The sequence below is a fragment of the Microtus oregoni genome, unplaced genomic scaffold (assembly GCF_018167655.1).
Source record: "Microtus oregoni isolate MIOR12 unplaced genomic scaffold, Mior012 000002F_ref0000024, whole genome shotgun sequence".
In the NCBI taxonomy this organism is placed as follows: Eukaryota; Metazoa; Chordata; class Mammalia; order Rodentia; family Cricetidae; genus Microtus; species Microtus oregoni.
The window spans coordinates 65,003,073-65,018,094 of record NW_024543061.1 but is presented as its reverse complement, the minus strand read 5'-3'; the positions used below and the strand labels follow the sequence as shown (position 1 = coordinate 65,018,094).

Genomic DNA, 15,022 nt, shown 5'->3' with positions numbered 1-15,022 from the left:
TCTCACAGACACATCTCTGAGCACCACATAAAACTGCTCCGAAACATGGCTGTTTGGTCAACACTGGAGGAGGCGGGGAGGAGGGAAGCATGGGCACCCACGGGATCATGATGTGCAGTCTGGGTTAGCTGGCAGGATGGCTGGATTTTCCATGCTACTCCTAGGTGCTGGGCTCTTCCCAGCCTCTCCAATATACAAACCACTCTTTCCAGGGTCAGAGATCGGTTTTTTTTTTTTAAAGACTTTTAGTGTATTTACAAGAGACCACGGCTCCAGCTGGAGACCCTGTTGTTCTGTGCTCGCCCCCTACCTTAGGCAGTTGAGCCTTGTTGGTCCAGGCAGGGAGCAAAGGGAAGCCGAGTTTCCATTAGTGTGATATTGATACAAATATTGCTTACCTACTGTGAAAAGGGCGCAGGAACCAAATGGGGAGGCCCTGAGAAGCCTTGCTTGGGCCCTGTGCATCTCAAGTGGCCATGAGATACGTTGTCCCTTTCCTCTACAATCACCTGTTCTGGCTTTTGGCATGCTCCGTCTGCTGGGAGCAGACAGATGGCACATACTGCTGCTCCGAACAAGTGGTTGGCTCTGGGACAATCTTCGGTAGCTGAGAAAAGCTATGTACATCAAGTAGGTAGCACCGAGGAAGCGGTTGCCAGGTCGAGCCTGCCCCTTCAAGGCCCCTCCCTCCTTTTCATCCAAGGGGGAGGCCCACAGGGCAGCAGCGCGCCTTGCCGGGACTGTCCTTTAAGTTCCTCCCTTGAAGCGGGGCTGTGGCCTCCTCGTGGGAGGTGGGGTGCGGACGACTAGGAGGCGGGGCTTCCCAGCGCCTCGCGGATGTTCTCCGCGCAACCTTTGAGGTTCATGTCGCAAAGCACGCTGTACAGGACGTCCAGCGTGGCCTTGTGGCGTGGTGTGCGCTGCCGCCAGGCTTCCAGCATGCTGTACTGAGCCTCGCGCAGGCAGCTCCCGTACTGCATTTCCAGCCGCTGGATCTCGTGCTCGCCCAGCCCCAGGAGCCGCATGAATTCCTTCCAGCGAAACGGAGACACGCAGTCCACCACCGTATACAACGTCGCTGGGTCTGCAACTGGAGACAAAGGTCGTGCGCCTCCAGCGGCAGCCCTGCCATCTTGGCCTCCGCCCAGCCCGACTCCTTCCAGGAGTAATGTCCCCGCCTCCGGGAACCCAAACTCACGGTCGGGTCTCTGCGGGTGGGGATAGTCTTCCCATTTCTGAATAGGAGTGGGAACTGGCACGGAGGTGAGGGATTCGTAGAGGAGAGGGTCAGCACGCTGGGTTGGGACCACCTCCCTTACAGGTGGCACGACCTTGAAGTTGGGCCAGTTACTGGGGTATAAGATGGGGCTGGAGGTGTTGGGGGTACTGGGGACAGGACTGAAGCCTGGGGCAGAGCTGAAGTGCGGAGCGGAGTTTAAGGCGAGGGCAGGGGCTGGAGTTATGGGCTTATTTCTTTCAACCTCCGCCTGAAAGAGAGAAGGCATTGCATTAGTGGGGAAAGAAAAAAGAGCCCTCTCCGACTCTTTATCCTTTATGGGGGTGGGGGATGGAGGAACTAAGGGAGCCCACCACCCCCAGTGCAAGTAATTCAGGTATCAGGGAGTTGAGAAGGAAGAGTCAGGAAGTTGGAGTACTTTTCCTCTCACCTCTTTGACAGGTGCTGAATTCCCACAAACTGAGAAAAAAAACAAAGCATCATGAATTTCACTTCCCTTTCAAACTCCCCCCAACCCTGGCCTTGGGGAATTGAGGTGTCATGCCTCAGGGTCTATGTGGCCCCAGGGACAAGAGAATTACTGATACAGTATGGCTTCCCTCCCACCAACCAGGACTGTTAGCCCTGAGCAAAGGGCCTCACCTCCCTCCACCTTGTCCACCAGACCCCCTCCCCAGCTCCACTTTCCCCACAGGCCGCACTCACTGTGGGAGTAGACCTGGGGCTTCCACCCGGGATATCTGCACATTAAACTGATGAAGATGAAGAATAAGAGACAAAGGCCAAGGAGGATGACCATGGGCAACAGCACTGCGGTACCTGCAAAGTAGAGAATGCTCAGTGTTCTGCACAGCAGAGACTGGGGAGGGGAGAGGGAGGCAAGGGAGTCAGCCAATCAGCCGGTGAGCACGGACACCAGGCCATTGTGCCTCACCTGGTTCCCGAGGGTGTACGACAGGTTCAGGTTGGCACATTTTCATACACTCCAAGTCTTTCTTGCAGCTGAAGAAAGAGACAATACTGGTGACTAGAAAGATGGCGGAGTTCTTTGCTCTGCGATTGTTTTTTGCTATCTCTTAAGACAGTGGAACTTAGCCTGCCTTGAGAACTGAGGCAGAAGAATGAGACAGTTCCTCATACAGCCACTTTGTTTTACAAGTTGAAGGGGTCTTGGGAAGACTGCGTTGACAGCAAGCAGTGGTAGTGTATGCATGCAGTCTCAGCACTTGGGAGGTAATGGCCAGAGGTCACCCTTGGCTACACAGCAAGGTCAGGGTCAGCCTGGGCAACAGGAGACCAAGTCAAGAGAGAGAATTGAGAGAGGAAAGGAGGGGAAGAGGGGGAGAAAGGGCAAGTAGGCTGTGTTGATAAGTTTAAAGTCGTCATAGTCCCACATGGCAGCTCACAACCATCTGTAACTCCAGTTCCAGTGGCTCTGATGCCCTCTTCTGGCCTCTGACGGTACCAGGCATACACATGGTACACATATATACATGCTGGCAAAACACTCACACACATAAAATGAAAATAAATAATGTTTTTAAAGTACTTTTTAAATGCCAGGCATGGTGGCACATTCCAGCACTCAGGAGACTGAGGCAGGCAGACCTCTAAGAGTTCAGGGTCGGCCTGACCTACACAGTGAGTCCCAGGACAGCCAGGGCTACACAGTGAAACTCTGAATCAACAAAACAAAAACCTTTGTAAATAATAAAATAAAATGGTCACAGGGCTCAGGTTACTGTGACTCTGTGGCAGAGCACTTGAATATCATGCAGGAGCCTGGATTCCGCACTCAATCAATATTTTAAAAATAAATTTAAAAGGCAGATATGGGGGCTGGAGAGATGGCTCAGAGGTTAAGAGCACTGACTCCTCTTCTAGAGGACCTGAGTTCAATTCCCAGCAACCACATGGTGGCTCACAGCCATCTATAATGAAATCTGGTGCCCTCTTCTGGCATGCAAGCATACATAGAAGGAATGTCTAATACATAATAAATAAATAAATCTTAAAAAAGGCAGTTATGGCTAGAATAAAACTGCTTCCGGTCACTGACTGGTACCATGACACAAACAAGCCATTTCACCTCTATGGCCCAGTGTCTCATGGAAATCATGTCACCTCTGCCCCTTGGGATTAAGGGTCAAGTTCTTATCCCTGACATAGTGTGTGTTTGGTAGACGGCATGTGTCAGTGAACTGAGTTTAGCATCATGTTTACTGGTGGAATTGTAGCATGGAGAGGCCAGAGGTTTGCATCTGAAATATCTTGCCAAGGTCCACATGCTGAAAGCTTGATTCCCCAGCATTTTGGGACATGGGGCCTAGTAAAAGTTAGGTCACTGGGGACTTGACCTTTGACCCCACTCCACACCCTTTGTGTCTCTCAGCTGCTACAAGGTGAGCACCTTTGCCCCACAATGCTGTGCCTCACGGGCTCAAAGGCAGCAATGCCAACCACTGACCACCGACCACTGACCACCGTGAGCTGAATGAAGCTATGAAAAGAAACCTTTCTTTGCTTTAACCTGATTAAGCCACAGAAAGATGACTCACGCGAGAAGCTGAAGGGCTTATCTCTGATGACACCAGCCACTTACAGCATTTGCCTTAGGAGATGACAGGCCACCAGGCGTGAGCGGTTTTAGAATGTCTATCACTGGGGCAGCCCGAGAGTCCTCCGTTGAGGCTGTCCCAGGGCAGAGCGGAGTGAGAAAACTACACCGGGGAGTGGGGCAGAGGCAAGTGAGAATGGACTTTTGTCTGCCTCGCAATTTCAGGGTGAAAAACACATGGCACTGGGCACACAAGCTCTTCTGAAATGAAACTGAGTGGGGAAAATAGAAAGAAAATAGCTTTGGTTCAGACCGTTTTGTGGGTTGTTGGTCAAATTTTCTGTTTGGGGCTTTTATGTCCCAGAGCCTCGAAAAATGCTAGGCTAGTGCTCTATCATTGAACCCCACTTCCACCCCCACCCCTCCTTACTCTAAAGGTTAAGAAACATAGGCGTGGAGACGTAATAACTTGCCCATGTTTGCCCAGCCAGGAAATGGGTAGGTTAGAATTTAACCCCAGGTCAGTTCAACTAGGAAAGTCTCAGAGTTACTTCTCTGGAAGCAAATGTGTCAGAGCAGCCCAAATGGAGTCATAGGAATGAGGAAGTCTGCCAAGGAGGCTGGAAGGAATCACCACAGGGGAGTGCATCAACCCGAGGTATCAGCAATAGTAAGACGCCTGGGCTGGCACTAGTGGCGCAGGCCGTTAATCTCAGCCCTTGAGGGGCAGAGGCACAAGGATCCCTGTGAGTTTTTTAGACCAGCCTGGGCTACAGGGTGAGTTCCAGGACAGGCTCTAAAGGTACACAGAGAAACCCTGTCTCAAAAGAGCATGGCGTTCACATCTAACTGCCCAGCACTGGAGAGGCTTGCGTGCTATGGAACGTGTGGAGGTTAGAGGACGGCTCTGTGGAATTCTCTCCTTTCACCTTTACTTGGGTTCCAGAGATTGAACTCAGGTTGTCAGACTTTTGCTGCAAACGCTTTGCTGCTAAGCTATGCTGTCTACCCCGTAACGTCCTGGAGAAAGAGAAAGGACGATTGATGTCTTGAAGGAGTGCCTTCCTCTCATCCGGTTGTAGGGCACCTCCTCTAATCCAGACACAGCTGCTCTTCCACCCCAGCTCCCCAACCAGTTGGCAAATACTCACCGACTGCAGGGGACACACTCATTTTTTTCATCCAGGTAGAATCCTACATGGCAGTGACACACAGTGTCCTGTTTCTCCTTACCTGGGAGAAGACAAAAAGACTAAGAAAGTGGACCAGGGGGAGGGAGAAGGTCAAGATGCAGGCACCATGCAGAAGCTCAGAGCCACAGACCACAGGATGGGGTGGAGAGAAGATGCTACCTCATGGGGAGCGAGGACAGAAATGGAAACCTTCTGCCTGAAAGGCAGGCTACTCCTGAGGAGGGGAGAGGGCCTGGACTTGGGGGAGTGGTGCTTACAGGGGATTTTCACCGTGCCATTGAAGCAGAGGCTGCAGTTCTGGCACTGGAAGTGTTTGGGACCATTTATTTGGTTCTGGAACTGGTTTTTTCTACAGCCACATTCAGTGTCCTTGTCTGCTCTGCAAGGAGATAGCTCCACCTGGGACAATTCTGGAAAGGGAAGAAAATGGTCCGTGAGTCTCGCCTCTCTTTCCCCACACAAATCCTGACACACACACACACACCCGTCCCCACCATGTGTGCATGTGTCTCTGTCACATAAAAACTCCTGTGCCCACAGACCCAGGCTGGCATGTGCACGCATGTTCCCACTGCCCCCACAAGCAGATGCAAATCCTCACCCCTGACAAACATCAACGTCCACATGCACACACACGTGTTCACGAGCCTTCTCACCCCAGACTCCTCTCTTGAGCCCTTCCCGACTCCCTCTCCCGAGGCTTGCCTTTCCGACATATCTTGCAGCTGAGGCACTGTTTGAGGTAATTCTGGGATTCGGTAAAGGTGCCCTTTTCACACTCCTTGCAGACTGTTTCCTGCCCTGGGCCTGGACAGTCATTCACCAAGTGGGTCCCTGTGAGAGGGGCATGGATTCGGCTGTCGTGGAGAACCGGAGAACAAAACCCAAGCCCAGGGAAGGCAGCAGAGGAAGGGAACTCCCAGCCGCCGAGGTTGTGGAGTACCCCAAACAAGAAAAGGAAGGCTCAAGAAGACGGCTCCCCAGTCTCTCCTACCTTTGTGGCACTTGGTACAACAGATGGAATTATTCCGAGAGTGGGGGGTACTTTCCCTGGGGACACAAACTATCCCTCTTCTCCCTCTCCCCAAGGGAAGGAACCCATCCAGTGACCCCTGAGGGGTATATCCCCACCAGAGCCAGGAGCACCTGGGGGAAAAAAATCAGAAGGAGGAAACACAGTTAGGGTGGGGCCATAGAGGCAGCACACTGATGACCTTCCCCCCCCCCCATAAATCCTGTCCATCCTGAGGAACGTTCTTCCTTAAACCGCGTCCACTGGGCAGTCGGGTATTTGCTTGGTCTCTGAGTGCTCTGTCTGCTAGCATTTGTCTCCGTAACCCTGGGCAATTAGGTCTCACCCCCTCCCCATCACACTGCATTCTACTCTAGGGAGCTCGCCATGCTGATTACAAGAAAGCTGGTCAAGGAATGTCTAGATGTTGGTATTGTTTGCTAGAGGTGGAGCTCCGGGTCTCACACAGAACCTCAGAGCTAACCCCTGGCCTACCAGGGAGTGTCTTTACCCAGAACTAGCAGGCTGTTTCACTTGTAGCTTGTCTGTCGTCCAACAGACAGTCCTAAAGTTCATTTGGCACTTCTATATCTGGGCGCGGGTTTCAGAGTGTGCCCGTTTGTGGACACTTCAGAGGGGAGCCTCCTGGATTTCATTACACTAATAAAAAGTACTATGGGGGAAAATCAAGTTGTAGGGAGGGCTGCCATGGAGACGGTTCGGGCTAGTGCCTGCTGTGCAAGCATGAGGAGTTGAGATCAACCCCCATCACCCACATAGAGCCGGGTACAGTAGCATGGGCTTGTAATCCCAGGGACCAGGAGGATACAAGCACATCCCAGAAGCTCTCTGGCCAGCCTTGCCTAGCTGAATCAGCAACCGGTTGGTCCCAGTGAGAGATCCTGTCTCAGAACACAAGGTGAATGCTCTCTGAGGAAAACCCCTGAGGTTGAACTCTGACCTCCATGCACACAGACACACAGGGATATGAACCCACACCTGTGTGCATATGTATGCAAAATCAGATGGGGACAGAGACGGATGATGTTCTTGCAAGCAGCATTCCTGGGTGTGGGAAGAGCTCTGTGCATGATCTTTTGCTTGCATGAGTGGGTGTGTTTGTGGGAGATGGAGGGTGGGGTACATGAGTGGGGGTATTTATGGGGGGTGGGGTAGCTGGGAATGAAACCAAGAACCTCACACATGCCCTGAGCCACATGCTCGGGGTTAAGAGTTCTATATCTTTGTTTCAAGTCTTGCTCAGCAGCCTGTCCACGGTCCATGCCTTCCGCAGCTAAATTTACACTGCAGCTTAAGTTAGCAAGAACAAATGGAGAGGGAAGGCAGGCGAGAAGGTCTGGGCATAAGCAAAGACAAGCGGGTCCTGTACTAGGATCAGCCGGGACTGGTCATCTGGCTCAAGAAGACCAGCAAATCAAGAGCTGAGGATATGCCAGGAGTCCCAAAGCCCATGGCCAAGCAGGGCATTCTAGAAGGCTGGTTTAATAACCTTGGCAAAGCTCATAGCAACTACGTGGTTTTCCTTTATGTAAGTAACTTCAGTGTGGAGAAAGCCAAGCCATAAATCATCTTAGCTTCAAGTTAGAGCTTGCTCTTTGATGTCTCCCAGCTTTGGGTTTCCCTCAATCTTCATCCTTTCATTCCTACCCCACCCCCTGCTATGAGCCGCTCCTGCAGCAAAGGTAGAGGACGTCATCAAGGCATGTTACAGATGCAGGAGCAACGGACCAATCAGATCGCATTCAGGAGAGAAGTGCTAGCCACCGTGGCTGTCTAGACGCACAAGCTGCCTTCAAGGCCCTGCAGCCTCCGCAGCTCTTTTAGAAGGAGGTGCAACCTGCCAGCTGCTGTTACTAGAAGTGTTACCGCAGCGGCAGCGGCGGCAGCAGCAGCAGCTGCACGGGTCAGGAAGCCTGGGCCTCAGCCAGAGATGGACCCGAGAAGCCACACACAGAAGCACATTGAACACCTGCAATCTCTCAGGCAGGGGTGCACCCCCTCCCACCGCCATCCCCCAACACGGTGTGCAGAGGCTTCCAGAGTGACAACAGGAAGGGTTAGTTATGATAAGAACTTCCCAATCATGAAAAGTGTGGTTCCTTTCCCCGAAGAAGCAATGTTTGTAGCACCTAAGGTCAATGGTACTTCCAATCCCATCAGAGAACTTGATGCAAAGCCAACCGGCCAAGGCAGCAGCAGGAAGAGGTAAAGGTGGGCTCCAGGCCAAGAACAGCCTTGGAGGGAGCTTCTCCACCACGAGGACGGGTGAGCCTCCAGAGAAGGAGCCCGGTGTCTCTTGTCACGTGTCCCTCCCTCTCCAGAACTCTTGGGGTTAAGACAAATCCGGGAAAGGGAAATCTTTTCCCAGCAGCTCCACCCCAGTGACTCAGGCCAGGGAGGGAGGGGGATCTAGGACAGTGTGGACAGGGAACTGCAGCTTCCCCAGCTCTACAAGGGTTGTGAGTCAGCAGAAAGAAAAGGCCAGCCAGCAAGTAGAACCTCATCTCCTCCCTTCAGGGCAAGCAGTCTCTCTTTCCCACCCACCCCACCCCCCGTTTCCCCATCCCCACTCAGGGCCCTTTGTCCTTTGCCCCTTAAAAAGAGCCAGGCAATGGACGCCTGTCCCACTGGGCCCACAGATTTCGGGGAAATGCCTCCCTCTTCCATTTCATCCCAAAGGGAAGTCTTCCTGACCCCTGGCTTCCCCATCAGGTCAGTAGGCTCCTCCCAGAGGACGCCCCCCCGCCCCGCCCCCAACATCCTTCCTTTAGATTGTGACCTGCCCTGATTCCTAGGCAAAGTTAAACAAGTCTTCAGTAGATAAACCCTGCCCCAGGATCCCTGCTCCCGGCTCCCTGGGCTTTTCTGCTACCCCCTCCATGCTCCCCAGTGCCATCAAGAAACAAAAACAGGCGGCCCTCCCTCCCATACCACATTCCCACAGCCGGCCTGCTTCTGGCCAGTTGCATAGAGTTTGGAGGCTCCCAAGACAATCCTTAAGAATCAGGGCCAGCTGTAAGGCTTCATAGCCTAGTAGCTACAGAGGAAAAGCCTGCAGCCCTCTTAAAGCTAGAAGAGATGGAGAGAGTCGGGCCTTAATCCCAGCACTCAGAGGCCAGCATGGTCTACAGAGCTACAGCACTATAAGACAGCCAGGGCTACACAGAGAAACCCTGTCTCGAAGAACAAAACCAAACGAACAAGAGAGACGGAAGGGGCATGGAACCAGTACCATATCCCACCTGCTCCAAGGGTTCCAGGGCCCTCAGTGTCTCTGAATGGGCGCCATGTGTGTGAGCACCCACTAGCCCTCCTACCAGTTGCATTGTGAGTGGGTGCGTTCAGTTCCCACGGAATCGGGGAGCCAAGGCCAAAGTCCTGACCCAAGCCCAAATGCCTTTGCCTGGAGCAGAGAGGGGGCACAGGAAGCTCTGGGGGTGCCTGTAGAGAAGGAATTGAGAGAGTGGTACAGAGGCTCTCTAACTAACTACCCCTCAGCTTCCGCCTGGGAGGCCCGAAGGTGTGACTTCCTGTGCTGGGGTTGTCGAATAGGGCACAGAAGCCAAGATGGACCCTGTGGTCAAACCTTGACCCAACCACCTTTGGGGGCACCCACTCGCTTGGTCCGTCCCCCGCATTAATGTGTTCATTACGTTAAAATGTGTTTGTTCCATTTAATGTCAAGACCTGCGGGGTGAAGAACTCACCGGCAAGGCCTCCCCTGAGAACTCTGTCACGATTCTACCTCCCACCCACCCGCAAAGCCCCCCAATGATGACTCATGCTCCCCACCCAAGCTCTTTAGATACCCAGTCACCTGTTCACGTTGAATAACACGACCTACTCATACCTACTCCGGACTCTTATCAGAAGCTAGTTATTTCAAATGCGTAGATATGATCTCACCATACACACCACAAACCCTGTGAGCTAAGAGATCAGAGAATCTTGGTCACATCACCCAGATCCGGGCCTGCAAACTGGAGGGACAGATTGAGGTGCATTCCATCCCAGATGGAGTCAGTGATACCTTCAAGGATGTTGGGGAGCCGCACCCTCCTGCCACAGAGACACGCGCGCATCTCCGAGAGAGCCACTTCGGAGACGGTGCACCCATATCTACACTCATACACTCCTGCGCATGTCCCATTGGCACTTCTGCCATGTGTGCCTCTCTTTCCGAGTCCAGCCGACGAGCCGTGCAGCTGGAATCGGCCAGAAGGCAGACAGAGAACTGCTTCACTCAGTCCAAGCATACTTCCACTTGGCCAGTAAACTGCCACAGCCCTCAGAGTCACCTGTCAGGCTCTTCTCCTATAATCTATCCACCCCCTCCGTGTCCTCTGGGTGCCCCACACTCGGACTATTGATTATTGCAACTGCCTTCCTCTTTTCTACGCCACAGCGGGGTCTCAGGGTCTCGTTCTGTTGCCCAGGTCTTACATCAACCTTCTGCCTCAGTGATGTGTCTACCTCCGACCTCTGCTGGGGCCGAAGCTACCTACATAGTTTCTTATCTGTATTCAGGCTCCAACTTGTACTACTGGGGTGTGAATCCTCTGCACCTGCAGGGCCTGGCTTCAAACATGGTTTCCATAGATAGATCCTTCCCTGGGCACATGTGGCAGAGATCGGAACGTAGTCTGGACACAGTGGATCCTTGGAGAATAGCTAAGGGGGGAGGGAGGGACGGAGGGACGGAGGGACAGAGGGACGGAGGGAGGGAGGAAAGCAGGCCTCCACCTGAGTCCTTATGCACACTTTATGTTTTACAACAGGGTGTCATGTAGCCCAGGCTGGCCTCACGTTCTCTATGCAGCCGAAACTGCCCTTGAACTGATCTCCCACCTCCATCTCCCATTCTAGGATGGCCCGCGCCATCATGACTGGCTCCAGCTGCTTCCTCACACACCCCAGAGTGCCCGTTCTCACTGCCATATCCCTCAGCTTGGCCATTCCATCCCGAGCGGAGGTTTTCAGCTCCTGTAACTACCACCTTCAACATAAAATTGGAGAGCTGGTCTCCATTCCCCCAACCCAGTCTCCCAACTCCTCCACCCTCCCTCCTTTCCAGCTTCGGATGCCAGTTCCAAGTCCTCTTCTCCATCCGGCATTCCCTCCCCGGTCCCATTTGACCAATCTCTTCTTCCCTAATTGATTCAGCATTAGTCAAGTGTCAAGATCTCCGTTCCAGGATCCTCATGGGTGCTGGAAATGTCAAAATGGGTGGGAAATAGCTCCCACTCTCAAGATCTCTCCGTAAACCAAAGATCTATGCAGGCACCGGACAGAGACAGCGCACGCCTTTAATCCCAGCACTTGGGGGCAAAGGCAACCAGATCTCTGTGCATTCAAGACCAGCCTGGTCTACAAGAGCTAGCTAGTTCCAAGACAGCTAAGGCTGTCACACAGAGAAACCCTGTCCCGAAAAACAAAACAAACAAAGCAAAACAAAAAAAAAATCTACGCAGGCAGGCTCAGCCCAGCAGACAGGCAAGGGACCTTAAGCAAGCAAAGACACTTGGCCTGTGGCCCACCCCCTCCCCCAGTTCTGCCTCCAGGACACTACATCACAAGGCTTTGACATGTCTGTTGCTCTGGACTGTTCTAGAGTCATTTTGACTCCTATATTTAAACTCTTTGAGAGTAACAAAATCTTGTTGGCCTTGTCACATTCCGGCCATGTACACTGCTCCCTCCTGACCCCAGTGGCTCCTCGTCACTCTTCCACCTCATAGGCGCTGAGCTAGGAACTGCCAAGGCAGTGGACCTCACCTGCCTTCTGGGGTCCCTTGTCTTCAGGCTCCACTTCCGCTCAGAGTGGCCCATCCCCACCTGGGCCACCACAGCTGGACCAGGAGGGCTCCTCTACCTATCTAGGCTGTTTTTGCTCTATCAAACACTGGCTGCCATTGGGCAGTGATGACGAACACTGGCAGTGATGAGAAAATAGACACCAAGCATTCAATGATCCCTTTCTATTTGAGGCGTACTAGCACCAAAAGTAGGGCCTAACCCAGAGTAAGGGTTAATAAATTGAATAAATATTTAACAGGCATCCATCTAGTCACTCTTAATGTTACACCTGTGAGGTAGTGATCACTAGAGCCGTTCTGGAAATAGAGAATGCCCACGTTCACGCAGGTCAGGCTGCTGTGCTGAGCCTCACCTCCAGGTGATCAGCCCTACAGAGAACAGAACTAAGGGGATGGGTAGCTGGATGACAGGCGCATGCCCAGAAGGGGCACTCTTGGTGGGGGGGGGGGGGGAGGGTCATGAGCTGAGATTGAGGAAGACCAAAGAGGGGGAATGAAAAGACATGAGACCACACAGACTGGGGGAGTCCAGGATTCTGGAAACACTGGTTTAGACAGAACAACAAGAAGAAAGGGAATGAACAGAAAGGAGCTACAAAAGGAGGCGCTGGGCTCTGACAGGAAAGGAGGAATGAGGAGAGGAGAGGCATGGAGAAGGAGGCAGCACTCAGTGACACTGTCCACCAGACAGCCATGGAGCCCCAGCTCTGAGGATCGCCACAGAATGAGATTATAAGCACAAGCACATAGAGAGAAAACAAGGAAACACGAAAACAAGGCCGAAGCCAGAGAAAAGGATATTTTTCCAGTGACGAAAACAAGCTGCTACCAACTTCCCCAATCTGAACCGTGGAATTGGAAACCGTGAGACGCCTTTTAGGTCGGGGGGGGGGGGGTGGGGGCTGGAGGATACACTGCCAAAGTAAAGGAGGTGCTATCTACCTAGGGAGGGTTAGGCCAATGGAGACCTCTTGCCTGGGAAGCCAACCTGGGAGCCAAGCGACCAAGGCTGTCTCAGGGAAGAAGTCTAGGCCCAGCTGCCCAGCTTCATCCAGTCTCCTAGTTCACTCCCAAGCACGGTATCCCCAACTTGTGTCACCAACTGAACCCCTTCTTCGACTCAGTCTTCCAACATCCTGACCCATGCTGTTCAACGTCTGCCAGAAAGACAGGGCTGCTCCACCTAATTCCACTGGCCTGGCAGCTGGCCTCCCCAAAGCCAAACACACGCCAAGTCCAGCAAGCCCCCTTGGCTGTCCCACCCAGGGCTTGGGGGCTTGACTTGCCACAATTCTCTCTCTCTCTCAGACGTCTCCCTTCCACCTCTCAGGGAGCCCCAGGTGAGGCACAGCAAGCCTACAGGCGAACCGAAGCAGAGAAGACCCTGCCCCAACCCCTACCCCGAGTACATGCCCACTCCCGCCAGGCCTTGCCAGCAGGCCACCCTTCCCTCTTGTCTTCCATCTCACCAGTGACAGCAGCAGGCCAGGCACGGTGGGGAGACCCATGTCCGGCCGGCAGTGGCCTCTCACTCCCCCATTGGGGCTGGGGACTGTGCAGCAACTGGCAACGCCGGTGAATGAAGTGAGCCGATCGGACCAGGTGGCCCGGGCAATGGCAGCCGGGGAGTCAGGTTAGAGCAGCTGGAAGTCGAAGGTAGGTAGAGATTTGGGCACGGTCCTCCAGGACCTCGAACCCAGTAGGCCCGGTCAGGAGCCAGAGTTCGGAAAACTCGGAGAAAATTAAAGCTGAGAGGAGCGAGGAGGTAGGAGGGGAAGGGAGAGTGGCGGGGGTGGTGTTGCAAGAGCGGGTACCGGAAGAGCCTGGGGAGAGGCGAGGGAGGAGGGAACCAGGAGGAGAGAGGAGAGGGCCAAGGTTCTTTTAACGCTTTGTAGCCTGGGTCCCACAGCCTGACACCCCAAACCCACTTAACACGAACTGGGAACACCTAGAGTTTCAGAGTCAAACTCGCCGAATTCCAGTTCAAACACCTCTGCTTTACAGGTGGGTGAGCTTAGACTACCCAGCCTCCCCCCCCCCCCCCATACACACATACAGACACACCAAGGCTGTTCTCAAACAGACAGAACAAAGTGGGATGGCAGGCAGGAGCTGAGGGAGGGCAGTGTCTGGTGAGTACTCTATGTCCCTCAGTGACCCTCCCTTCACTCCAGGGTTCCCTCTGATCCCACTTTCTTCGTCCTTCACCCATCCAGCCTAAATGGAAAGAAAACCAAATCTAGTTCTCTACTCTGCCTGGGGCCTGACCCACTCACCCACTCAGCCCCCTCCCACTGACTTTCATCTGTTCTCTTTCAGACAGGTTCCCTAGCTGTCCACAATGACTCTGCCACCAACAGTGTGTGTGTGTGTGTGTGTGTGTGTGTGTGTGTGTGTGTGTGTGTGTGTGTGAAGCCCCCCTCCTAAGCCTTGGTTGGCTCCCCAGTTATTAAGTGAAAATGCCTGCCCTCACATAAGGTGCTGTGAAGAGTCAGTAGGCCATGTCTGTAAAGATGCTCCCCAATAGTCAGGCGGTGGTGGCGCTCAGCTTTAATCCCAGCACTCAGGAGGCAGAAGCAGGTGGATCTCTGTGAGTTCCAAGGCCAAAAAGAAAAAAAGATGCCTCCAGTTCTGAAGGGTTCCCAGGGCCCTTTTCCCAAACACACTATTTTGTATTGATGAAAATCGGGTTTCATTTAGCCCAGGCTGGCCTCAAACTCCCTATATTGCTGAGGCTGGCCTTGTGCTTCTGATCCTCCCACCTCCTACACGGGGAGATTACAGGTGTGCACCGCCACACCCAGCTCTCGATAGTCTGATGCATTCATTGGGACTGACCCCAGAGACAGCGTATCACATCCTGGAGCTTTAGGGGTAAGGAAAAAGCCTTATGACACTGCACGCTGGGAGGCAGAGCACCGAGAAGAACCCAGATTCAGGTTCCCATTACAAGGCCGCATTGTCCTCTCCGCCCCTTTCAGTGAAACCTCACCTTCTGCCTGCCAGCCCTTCCTAGGGGTGGGTACCTTCTGCCAGCCCCATGTGTGCAGGTCTTCTCCCAGGTGACCCCTACACTGGAACACTACTCACTCCTGTGCCCTTGAGATCTCGTGACCGTCTTTATGTGTGCCACTTCTGCCTTCAGCAGCTGAGACTCTCAGACCAGCAATGAGAATCCAGGAATGG

General features: G+C 53.3%; 1 protein-coding gene across 1 annotated transcript; it reads right to left on the bottom strand.

The window, feature by feature from the left end:
- Window positions 1-82: 82 nt before the first annotated feature.
- Tnfrsf1a (TNF receptor superfamily member 1A) lies at window positions 83-13,654 on the bottom strand. Its single transcript, XM_041635283.1, is given in 11 exon segments — window positions 83-1,090; window positions 1,199-1,487; window positions 1,668-1,696; window positions 1,943-2,056; window positions 2,172-2,239; window positions 4,946-5,027; window positions 5,245-5,397; window positions 5,693-5,821; window positions 5,982-6,027; window positions 6,029-6,133; window positions 13,306-13,654. Coding segments are annotated over 11 exon segments (1,338 nt in total). The 5' UTR covers window positions 13,345-13,654; the 3' UTR covers window positions 83-806.
- Between the last annotated feature and the right edge of the window lie 1,368 nt (window positions 13,655-15,022).